At 43.6% G+C, this 12,194-nt stretch overlaps 1 protein-coding gene across 1 annotated transcript in view; it reads right to left on the bottom strand.

Annotated features, from left to right (window-relative positions):
* Positions 1-11,347, bottom strand: part of DPP6 (dipeptidyl peptidase like 6) — a 594,783-nt gene extending 583,436 nt beyond the window's left edge. Inside the window, exon 1 of the mRNA XM_026652149.1 lies at positions 11,150-11,347. Within this exon, the coding sequence (XP_026507934.1) occupies positions 11,150-11,347 (198 nt within the window). The remainder of the gene's footprint in view (positions 1-11,149) is intronic.
* Positions 11,348-12,194: the final 847 nt, after the last annotated feature.

Raw genomic sequence — 12,194 nt, 5'->3', positions numbered from 1 at the left:
GGTATAGATGTAAGCTACCCCAAAAAGGGGTGGCCTGGGGGACCATGCCCAACCCCCACAAATGGACACTAGATCTGGTTAAGCACTAGATCTGGGGAGAGGGACAGGTAGTAGGGCTGTAGCATGGGCTGCCTGCTAGACTCCAGGAGGAGTCTAGCAAGCAACCCATGCTACAGCCCTACTTGCCCTTGGCTATCTGCTTAGAGCACAGCTCCCCTGCATTCCCCTCCAGGGTGTGGCTGGCTGTAAGTGCTGGAACCTAGCCCTGTGTGACAGAGCTTCTCTTCCCCTCTCCCCCAATTCATTTTCTTTTTCTTCTCTTCCTCCGTTGCCTTTTTGTGGTTCTCTTTTACCTGCTGCTTTCCTCCTCTTTGGGATTCTCTGTGTCTTTCCTTCACCTAGTGATAATTTAAACAGGATGTGGTTTGGAAATTCACATACAGCATCACAATCACTGAGCTGGAGCTCTGTCACTTCCTGCTCCCCTGGGTGAAATTCACCAAGATAGGAGGGGCCTGGAGCAAGGCTGTCTGCACCTCCTATTGCAAGTCTTGAACTGCATTGCATAGGCATGGGTTGTGGACACAGCAGCCAAGCAAGAGTCCCTGCATGCTGTGGAGTGGGCCTCAGTACAGTACATAGATAGATGTACTTATCTGGCTACCTTCCCCACATTATCAGAGTGCCCATGGCTAGTGCTGAAGGCTGCAGTGTGGACTGGTCAAGGGAGGGGTCACTAAATCTGCATTTAACACGGCACCAGAGGCCCCATCATGCCATGCATCTGGCACTGAAGTTGGAACAGGTGGGGTGGAACTGTGTTGCAGCACTGCAACCTGGCCCTGGCTTGGGAGCATGGATTCCACCTTCCCTTCTCCTCCCTCATGCAACCCCCATATAAAGCCCAAATAGCGGAGCTGTGTGTGGCTGGGATTTCACCTGCTGGGTAGGTCTACAAGGCAATGAAACACCTGCTGCTTGCCCATGTCAGCTGACTTGGGCTCGGGCTGCAGGGCTATACAACTGCAGCGTAGACATTTGGGCTCGGGCTGGAGGCTGGGCTCTGGGGTTCTGTGAGGGGGGAGGGTCCCTGAGCCCAAACGTCTACACTGCAATTGTATAGCCCCACAGACCCAGCCCGACTCAGCTGACACAGGCCAGCCACAGCTGCTTTACTGCAGTGCAGACATACCCTCAGGTGCTCATCTTGGACACACACAGCAGTGGCATGGTAAGTGGCTGGTTTTTTGCTGTGGGTACACACAGGGTACGAATGTAGGGTATGAACAACCAATGAGACTGTTCAAAGAAAGATGTTTTCTAGAACCTTACAAAGGCACTAAACTAGAGAAAACAAACCAAAAAAAAAACAAAAACAAAAAAGCACCACTGAAAACAAGCGACAATAGAAACTGAAAACCAGAATCCCCTGAAACACCTTCTAAGAAAGGACCCCACCCTGCCAGCCATTTCTTCCATATTTGCTCCCATTTCTTTTCTCCTTGACCTTTTCTCATGTTATAAGCACGTGACTTTTAACCCAGGCAACACTTCCATCTATCAACAGCCTGAAATGTATGTTTACACTCACCAGGGTTAACCTTGTCACTACCCCACATTAACTCGTTTCCGTCTCTGACAACTTGCAGCATGTTCTCCACAGCCAACAAGCCACTTGCTTTTATGACACATAGCACTTTAACAGCCAAAGTACAATAGTCTAACTACTCATCCAGCATCATGTATATTCTTATTATCTGTTACATTATCCTTATCTAATTGCCTGCACTTTGGCTCATTCTGACATTTTCAAAGCTACAGATGCTTATTAGTGTTCCTTAGCTAGAAGAACATGTGCATTGTAGTGATTATCCACTCATGGCACTGCATGTGACATGCAGCAATGACTGAAAGACCTTTAACCTACCGCAAGCAGGGCATAATCAGATATTTTGGGAATTAGTGATGCTCTGACAAGCGTTGCTTGGTACAGAATGGGTGACTGGACCACAGTAGTATCAATGGAACAATATCTTCCATTTCTAAGGATCCTTCTCATCCCAAAGGCAAAGCACTTTATAATTCTATCTACAAGAGTTACGTCATCATGCCACTGAAGTGCAGACACTTCTGGGTCAAAAGGCAGCACTTCTTTAACTGTGCAGCACCACCTAGAGGCCTCAGCTGAGATCTGGGCCCTGTGGTGTGAGCTGCCATGAGGCTTCGGGTACCTTTCCCAGACCTGAAGAAGAGCTCTGAGTGGCTTGAAAGCTTTTCTCTCTCACCAACAGAAGCTGGTTCAGTACCTCACCCACCTTGTCTCTCTAACACAAACAGATAGGAAGCCCCAATGAGTTTATATTCTAAATAGATGAGGCAGAAAGAGGAGTAATCTGCCCAAAGTGACACAGCAGATCAGTGGAAGAGCCAGGAATAGAAGTCAGGTTCCTCAACTCCCAGCCCAAGGCTCTATCCACTAGTCCACACTGCCTTCCTTAACTTGTCACTGTATAAGTGACAACCTATAACATTTAAACTTCCATCTGTATTTTGAGTAAAATCATCTTACAGGTAATAAAGCAGCCCAGGCAAAGCAGAATTTCACAAGGGAACTGCAATGGATCAGGTTATTGTGGCCTTAAACCATGGCTGTGTCCGTCTTCATTAATTGCAATGTTTGCAATGAATCACTGCATGTGTTTTGACAAGTATTGTTTACCCTGTGGTTTGCAGGCGAATGAAACAGCTGTTTCAGCAGAGACTGTATTATTAGAGATATAATTGTAAAGCATTATAGTACCCTTAGAATTCTCTTCAGGTGCCCCTTTTGTACCTAGGATTACAAATGCCTGAGCAATAGATACTGTGTTACCTAATATAAAACAGAGAGAGACAATGAAGGACTGTATCAATAATGCTTTTGTACTCACTATAGCTAACAGCAAAACAATGAGAACTGAATAGAGACATGGTTCACTATAGGCCATTTATGGTTCTATAGAAACATCACTGTGGTTTTCTACAGCATTCCTATCTGCACTTTGATAGATGCCTGGTCTTTTAAGTGTCCTCTTTCTTTTCTGGTACCTAATGGAAGTAGGAGAAAAACAAGTAATTTTATCATGGAATCTGTAGCTAGAGGAACATTAGGAGAGATTTAACAATAAATAGCAATCAAATTAAGATGGGCAAAACTCAATGGGCTGTCGTGGGGTTAGAACTCATTTTAGTAATAAATAAGTAATAAAAATGTATTTATGTATAAAACTCCCACAAATAAATGTCTGCAGCATAACAAGAGTTAAGGTTGCAAAGCATTTTTCCACTGTCTCCTTCCCATTTCACATACTTCTGCATTTCCAAATATTCAGCTTTTCAGAAGCAATGTTCATGGTTTAGTGCAGGGATCGGCAACCTTTGGCAGATGGCCCACCAGAGGAAGCACCCTGGCGGGCCGGGCCGGTTTGTTTACCTGCCGCATCCGCAGGTTTGGCTGATTGCAGCTCCCACTGGCTGCGGTTCGCCGCTCCAGGCCAATGGGGGCTGCGGGAAGCGGCGCGGGCCGAGGGATGTGCTGGCTGCCGCTTCCCGCAGCCCCCATTGGCCTGGAGCGGCGAACCGCAGCCAGTGGGAGCCACGACGGCCGAACCTGCAGACGCGGCAGGTAAACAAACCGGCCCGGCCCGGCCCACCAGACTGCTTATCCTGGCGGGTGGCGTGCCAAAGGTTGCTGATCCCTGGTTTAGTGTCTGTCTGGGGCTGAACTTTCTTGGAAAGTTGGAGCAAAATGCTTTCAGTTCCTATTGACAAAACAAGAAAAAGCACAAACATTTTCTCCTCGTAAAAACATTCTAACCACATTTTTTCTTAAAAAGCAGCCACAGGAAATCACCTAATGTTTGAAATGCAACATGAACATTGTCGTCAATGAGGGCTCTATCCTGAAAGGTACTGAGCATGCTGGACTTGGCTCAGCAAAGCAGTTAAGCATGTACTTAATTTTAAGCACATAAATAGCCTCAAAGTGCTTCCAAGCTAATAGACAAAATTAAACATTGGGGGATGGAGAACAGAATGTGCCCAGCCACTTAATGGGCATCAAAGTGGGGGTGCGCACAGATATCCCCTCCACACAACAAGCACAGAACAAGTGTAATCCATTTACTCCCCAGAAAATCTTCCCAGATCGTACTATACGATTCTGTACCTATTAATACTTACACTCCATTCTATTTCATGGCGCATACTCGTGCACTTCCAGTGAGATCCTGAGAAACTGACTATTCTATGGACTTTTCTATTCATTTTATACACACATGGACACTGCCAATAGACCAGTAGGAGAATGTCAGATTTATTAACATAATCTAATGCACATAGGCAAAATGCATTTTTAACCCATATAACTTAGCCAAATGAAGTCCAATTTTCACTATACCAATAACTGGCATATCTACAACCTAAGGATTATGGGTAACATTTTCAAAAATGCCTACATGACTTGGGAGCCTAAGTCCTAGTATCTAAGTCACTTTTAAAAACAGATTTAGGTTCTTAAATCCCTTACGCACTTTTGAAAATTTATCCTATAACCCTATCAAATAAAAAGTTTCCATCCCTTTCCTCTGGGGTGTGAGAGATGTTTATTAAAAAGTAGCAAACATTTTTTCTTAGCAAACAGCATGAATTCCTCCCCCACTCCTCCTGTGCTTTAAAATGGCTCAACCATTTTTGAAGAAACTTTGAAAATACCATTAGTCCCTGACAGAGAGAGCATGCCAAATTTTAGGCAAAATTATAAAACCTTCAGAAAATCATAAGCAACAAAAATGACCCTTAATAAATAGACACGGTGGGTGAGGTAATATATTTTATTGGACCAAATTCTGTTGGTTACAGAGACAAGCTTTTGAGCCTACACAGAGATCTTCTTAATAAACAGAAACACATAGGTAACCCTTAAACACAGGAGTGGCTATATGAACAAATAGATCATGACTTACTACAAAAAAATTGCTATGTTAAGTAATCTATGGCAAAATACTAAATAAGAGATGCTGCCACCCCTTGGTCACAATGTGAAAATCCATACGTCGAACTGCACTCTGCCAATCACATCCTGCAGGCCTTACTTAGACAAAAACTCCCTGTAAAAGCAACTTGAAATCATTGGGCTTGAAGGGGATCTTTACTAGAATGCAGACTGTAGAATCGAGCCCTTAAAGTACATTTATACAGATGATTCTACTCCTGCAGACTGTATTTCTTTAGTGCTCCAGGGGAGTTTTCCAAGCCTTTCTTGAAGCTCTGAGAATCCATTCTTCTCTCCCACACTTCTTGCCTTTCACTGAATCCATGACCATGGAGAGCTGTATACAGCTTCATCTGGAGCCCGCCAGCGTCTTTCTTTCAGTCTGCTGGAAAGCTCCTTTAAAAGCAAAGCAAAGTACTCCCTCCTGGGACTCTGTATCTTCTCTTCCCATTCCTCCCAGCCCCTGCAAGCTCAGGAGGAAGGACCTGAGCTGAGTACGCTAACTCGGTGAGATTCAAGTTACTGTGCATTTCACTACCACTAGAGAGATGAGTCAACCTCTTTGCATAGCTATTATTGTGTGTTAAAAATATATTCTACCTAGCAGATTTTTAATAGATGCATAATAATACACCAAAGGCCTGATCGCGGTTAGGAATGCTTGCAAAACAGGAAGGTTAATTTTAAACCAGCAACAAAAATCATGAAGCCATTGAATTCCAAATATAGCAATTGTAAAGCAATGCATGAAAAACCCCTGTTGCTGTAATTTTAAATTATCCAATGTTAAGTTACATAATGAAATATATAATTAACTCACATTCAGACAAATCAGAGAGAAGATTAACTTTATGAATGTATAATTATTACTCTTCGTAGAACCAAACTGCATTTTTATTAATTTCAAGAGAAGGGCTGAACGAATCAATGGGGACCTAATCCTGCTTCCACTGAAGTTAGTGGCCTCAGTCCCATAAAGGCAGCAGGATAACTGCACCCAACATCCTACAGCCTACCATGAATAGGCTGCAGGCGAGACTATTAGAAGGTATCAAATACTGCAGAAAGAAAACTGTTGATCTGAGCTATATAGAGATTTTTGGGAGCCATATGGACTACTTCACTTTATACTGATTTATGACCACTCCAGAATATATAAAATAAGAAATATTCATCTGTTTGGGAAAGGACTGAGCCATTTCCGACATTTAAGTTGTTCTGCAGCTCTTGCATAACCCTTTATACAAGACTGACCTTGACACTCTCTTCTGGTAAGCAATAGCTTTTCCAACAGTAAAATAATGGATTGAAAAATAATACTTTTATTGCATGTGTTAGCAAATCTGACATATGAAGTGTCAAATATTTCCAGGGGCTGTAATATTTATAATATTGTTCAAACAAGCTGAACAATAATAAAACATGTAACCTTTGATTTACTTCTCAAAGCAGCAATCTCCGATCTTTTTATCTTCTATTTACAACTGAAATGATCACTTCGTAAAATAGTCTCAGTCTGAATTATCAATATTGAAAATTATAAAACTACAATATAGCTAAATTTCTTTTAAAAATTAGCATCAATTTATAAAACGAGGCAAATATTCAAAATACAATTGAATGAAAAGTATTCCACATTTCAAAGTAAAAATGAGAGCTACTTTATTTTGATCCAATCCTTTACTCAGGCAAAAAATCCCATTCGGTCAATAGGAGTTTTACCTGAAGAATAAATGAAAAAGGAATGCAGCATTTGGCTCTTTATACAGAAAATCTATATGACACTTCAGTAGAAAGCTTTAACACATAATTCATCATCAGGAATTTAATTTTAAAAGGATTACTGTGGTTATCATTTTAATAGTCAATGCCTTATGAAACAGATCAATATTCTGTATTACAGATAAGTGCTCAATTTCTTATGCACTTGATTAATGCATTGTTATCATCACAGTAATTAAAAGGAACAGGGTTATACACAATCAGCATGTACATCTTACTCAGCACCTCCTGGCAGTTGCCTGCAAAAATTAAACTCATTAATCACTATGACTCCAAAGAAAAGAAAGCTTAGGAAAAATGAAAAAGCTCTATTTTATGTGGGGGGGAAAGTCTAAAGCCAACATCTAGAAAGATCTCCTGTTTACATGATAATATGGAAAGCATGAATCTCATAGAGGAAATAAAGGTGATTATATTGCCAAAACATAAATTAATACTCTGCTATTACAACACTCTGGACTTTGGTTACATTCTTCACAGGTACTGCACCATATCCCAATAAATTACTTTGAAAAGGCACATTTATAGCAAAACTATTATGTCGTCTGGGATATGTTTGCATGACCAGTCATTTTTACAGTTTTAATAACTGGCCAACTCAGTACTTCCACTGAAACCAATGGGAGATTGACTTGTGCAAAGAGAACTGAATCAGGGACCTAGTTTAGGATGATACAGAAGTATAACAAAATCAAGAACAAATGTCATAAACTTATCAATATTTTACACAAGTTCTCAGGATGCCCCAAATCACTGAACATGTTTGTTTCTTTTTGGTGTGCAGAACCAGCTATCAGAATTAAATACTGTGAAGTTTAGATGCCAAAATACCAATTGCATCCAGACAACTGTGTTATTTCATTTATAAAAGTTCAAATTCCATGATGAAACTCACCTCACTCTCATCAGCTACTTCATGGTGGGATGAGGAGTTTCAATCTTTACTCTGACATTTCCTCATTTTTAATTGTGTGAGTACAAATCAAACTCTTTGCATTGCTTCAATACAGGTTTTTGTTTCTTATTTTAATTACACGTAAGTTTCCTCTAGTACTGAAAGTAATACATAGGAAAGGGGAAATATTGCATATAAACAGCATGGATTGGAAAGGCCAGACCCGTCTTCATCCCTGTCTTGTATAGCACTGGGGAATGTATTGATACTTAAGAAATACTTGATAATAATTGACCCATAAAAACCAATCCATGATACAGAATGCAGAATAAATATCTTTAAGTTATAAGAACCTTATGATCATGATTAGCCTTTTCAAAAAAAACCTCTCAATCTGCCTGATTATTAAGCACATTATAAAACAATTTAGTGGTTTTTAAAAAGAAATCTTAGCTATATTTTAATTGAAGTATCCCCCCACACACACACACGCAAGCTTTTTTTTGTATTTCCTACCTCTGACTTAGAAACTATTGAACTGATTAATTTGGAAAAGAAAAAAAATCCTCTGCTGGGAAAAATATCTTGAATATTCAGTTTCAGCCTCAGTGTGAAATTTACACCAGAGATTTAATTCTCTCAAAAGGGGTTTATCATACAATCACGGGCAAGCTCCCCCTAATTACAAACAGCAATATCATATGCCACTACAATTCAATAGAACTGCCAGCAGTCAGTATTCTCTCTCTTCAGTGTAAGTAGATTCTGCAAATATATATCACCAAATCACACAACCTTTGCACTTCATGCACCCAGTTTTGTCCTTGTGCCAGCCTCACATTTTGTTTTCCCCTTAGGGATTTTATGCCAAAAGCTGCATTAATTTGTCCTGCAAAAGCCTTATTGCCGCTGTCATCCAGATATTCAGCAGCCAGTTCGGTTGCAAAAGGGAAAAAAAACGTTCTGTTTACAAGGAGTGTTCAATGGCCAAGGTCAGAAATCTGCCTAGTGTATATCTGAGCACACTTCCCAGACTGACAAGAAGGCACAACAGAGCAGTAAAGCCACCAGCTTCCGTTTGAATTGCCCAGTGCAAAGCGAGAGAAAGGACTCATTCCCTGGCAGAGTTGAATCACTCCAGGACCTGGGACAGCTCCCAAAGTCACAGCTCTCCAGAGCTCATGGGGAAGTGTGTGAGAGCCCGCGCGTGCGGGGGAGGGGGTGTATAGAATAATGTGTGCCTCTGCTTCTTGGAAAAAATATATTTTCAAAATTAAATTTTACCACCTTTAAGGTGTCTCATTATTCCTACCCTTAGCAAAACTAGTTTCCAAAAACTAACGCCGATTTACTGTACAGACCTAAACAAACCGAGGGTTGTTACCTCAACTATTCCTACCCCAACCTGAGTCAGAAATATTCATTGTATATTTCTACAATAGTCACTCTAAAGGCAAATTTCATTACTTCCTTTCTGGTTACATCTTAACCTTAACTACGTGAATGATTCTCTAGGGAAATGTATGTGAAGCTTATGAATCAATTCCGTGTGCATTGCAGTTCCCAAGCGCTAACTGCCTGACATGGTGCACTTAACTCTCGCAGTCAACGGCACAGTTCTTTTTCTAAAAACATAAAATAAAATAAATCCCCTTACAGTCTAGCAACGTGGTTTTGGAATTAATCTGAACTGTTTGTGCACATAAATAACCTATATTTGCCCCCCGCTTAAAGGGAAAAGGCCTTTGCAATGCAGACTTTTGTTATACAGATCACTCTACTGATGAGCCTAACTTTGGAAAAGAGGGTTTGTTTGGTTTTTTTAGAGCAGTGTCAGCAAAAATCATCTGCACGTTAAATTTCCTTTGTTTCTTGGCTCGATGCTTTTGATGATCAGACAAACAGTTCTAGACATCTGTCCTATTGAAAACCCATAAAGATACGCTCCAAGCTAAATTTAAAACAAACAAAACAAAATCCAGAGGAGAAAAATATTCCGGAGACCAATAACAGAAAGCAGCAATTTCGCTTTCTCGTAGCGACACCTAGAGGCCAATGAGCTGAAGTTTCGGCACATTTCCGCTACAGGGTCACATCACAGAGAGCCCTCCGGAGATACTGTTTCAGAATGAAAAGTTTTCAAATCAACACTTAAAAAAAGTCTCGGGTGCTTTTAGTTTGTGCGTCCCGCCACCCCCCGGGAATTGTGTGTCGTGTTTAGGATGTTAGTGAGGATTTCGCCAGTCACCGGGAAAAGTAAACTCATCTCCAGCTACCTATTGGCCCTTGGAATGAACAGAATGGAAATTCTGACGGAGGATTTGAGACCAACTTTCCTCTCTGCTAGAAAAACTTAGTCCGCTTTACCTGCCACAAAAAGTCTTCATGGAAGGAAAAAAACAGGGCAAAACCAAAACCCCACAACTCCCTTGGCTACAGTACCCCTCTCAACAGGGATTCAGACATAAAACTACGTTCTAAGTTGGTACTTATAAGGGTTATTACCAGTGATTTCTATCATTAAAACTGATCACAGCTCCAAACCTACCTTTGGGGAAAATAAGTATTTTAATAGATAGAAATATTATTCCAAAATTGCAGCTACTTTCCCCCTTGCCGTTTTTACACACACACACACACACACACACACACACACACACACACACCTTTACAAATATAATAGCACACAAGGCTGAACTAGTCATGGGGAACTATCTGTTTGATTTATTGTCTGGACCTTCTTCCGTGGCCCTCCCCTTTGTAAATCTCCCCCCAAGAAATAACTAGGCACAATCGATCCAAGGTGATTTAACTCTTTCCATCCAGGAGTCCCAGCAGCAAGCCAGTGGCCTGGATGAGTCATTTGTTACTAAGGCAATATGCAAATGAAACCCTTTGAAACCGCTACTCCCCGCAGCCGCGGCGGGAGGGAACGTGCAGGGAGCGAAGTTTGCATCCAACACGTTCCCGGGGGCTCGCGTCTCATCGTGTTGTGTCATTATCCAGGAGTTTCGAGCAAAACCAAAACAAAAATGGCCGCGTCGGGTGCGAAGTTCTCCCCGGCAGGGCTCTGGAGCTGGGCAGGAAGGACAAGAGGGGGCAAAAGCGGAGCCTTCTGCCCCAGGCAAAAACTTCCAGCCTCACTCGCAGGGGCATGGGTGCCGTTCACACGGGCGGTTTCCAAACGCACCCAACCCACGCCCGTTGCACAGCAGCCCGACCTTCCCCATCCCACTCATTGCCAGAGACCCCAGGAGAGCGGGAGCCGAGGGGGTTTGGGGGCTTTACATGGCCATTAATAAAGCACCATCGCTGGGTTTTTGCGGGGAAGCGGGGAGCAGATCAAGACAGAGAGAAGGCAGCCAAGCGACCTCCGGCCACACACACGAGACACACACTCGGACAAACAGAGCAAAACCCAAACAAGGCTGGGGGCTTACATCTTCCTCCTCGGCGTCACTCCGGGGCTGGTACTGGAAGCGGGCTCGGCTCTCCTGCTGTAACGGGCGGGCGGTCTGGCCGGCAGCGCTGTTCTCCTCGGTGCACTGAGCCCCCAGAAGGTGACTCGCCTCGGGTGGCGCGGGGAAAGATCGGGAGGTGTTGATCTTCCCACCGAATCGCTGGTACAGTGAAGCCATCAAGGGAGGGCGGGGGGGGGGGGGGGGTTTGGGGGGTGGGGGTGGGGGGGGGGGGTTACAGCATGCTACACACAGGTGAGCTCTGCTCTTCTCCGTAGCACATCAGTGGAGCTGGGGTGGAGGGCAGAGCGAGGAGGGAGACCGCATATTTATTTCTCTCCCTGGCTTCAACAGCATTGGGGGGGGGGGGGAAAAAAAAACCAAAAAAACAAAGAACAGGCCCCGGGAATGTTGCACCAGCCAAGGTTGCAAGCCACCCAGATACGCCGAACCCCAGCTAATGGCGCCGGAGAGGATCGGTATTAAATCGGGTCCGGGGGGTGTGCCTGGGCAGCCGGGTGGATCGCCAGCTGTCAGTGCCTCCCCGGGATGGGCAGGCGTCTCCGAGGTCGCATTCCAGGAGTGCCACGGAGCGCGCGAGCGGAGCAGGCTGCAAACTGGGAAGCCTCATTCAAAGCACGTTGCACTTCTGGGCAGGAAGGGCGGGCTGCTCTCCAGCCATCTCCCTGTGGCTTTTCGGGAAAGAACTTGAAAAGGAGCAACAGACACCTGATCGCAGCCGGGGAGGCAGCACTCTGCGGCCGGGAGCAGGGAGACTGAGAGGTTTCTATGCCTGAAAACCCAGCTCGGCTCACAGCAAACTCCCAGGGAGGAAAAAAAAATCAGAAGGGGAGAGAGGACGAAAGCGTCGCCTGATGCCACTGGCTGCGAGCTGCTTCCCCAGTTTCAGTGAGCTTTGATTTCTGGCTCCAGGCAATGAGCAGCGATCCTTCTGAAACGAGCGGAGGATGGGGGGGCTTTCCCGCTCCCGCCCCCACGCTCTTCACGATTTATTTTATTTTATTAA

This window comes from Terrapene carolina, unplaced genomic scaffold (genome assembly GCF_002925995.2).
Source record: "Terrapene carolina triunguis isolate 2854851 unplaced genomic scaffold, T_m_triunguis-2.0 Scaffold111, whole genome shotgun sequence".
In the NCBI taxonomy this organism is placed as follows: domain Eukaryota; kingdom Metazoa; phylum Chordata; order Testudines; family Emydidae; genus Terrapene; species Terrapene triunguis.
This window is presented reverse-complemented; position numbering and strand designations above follow the sequence as displayed.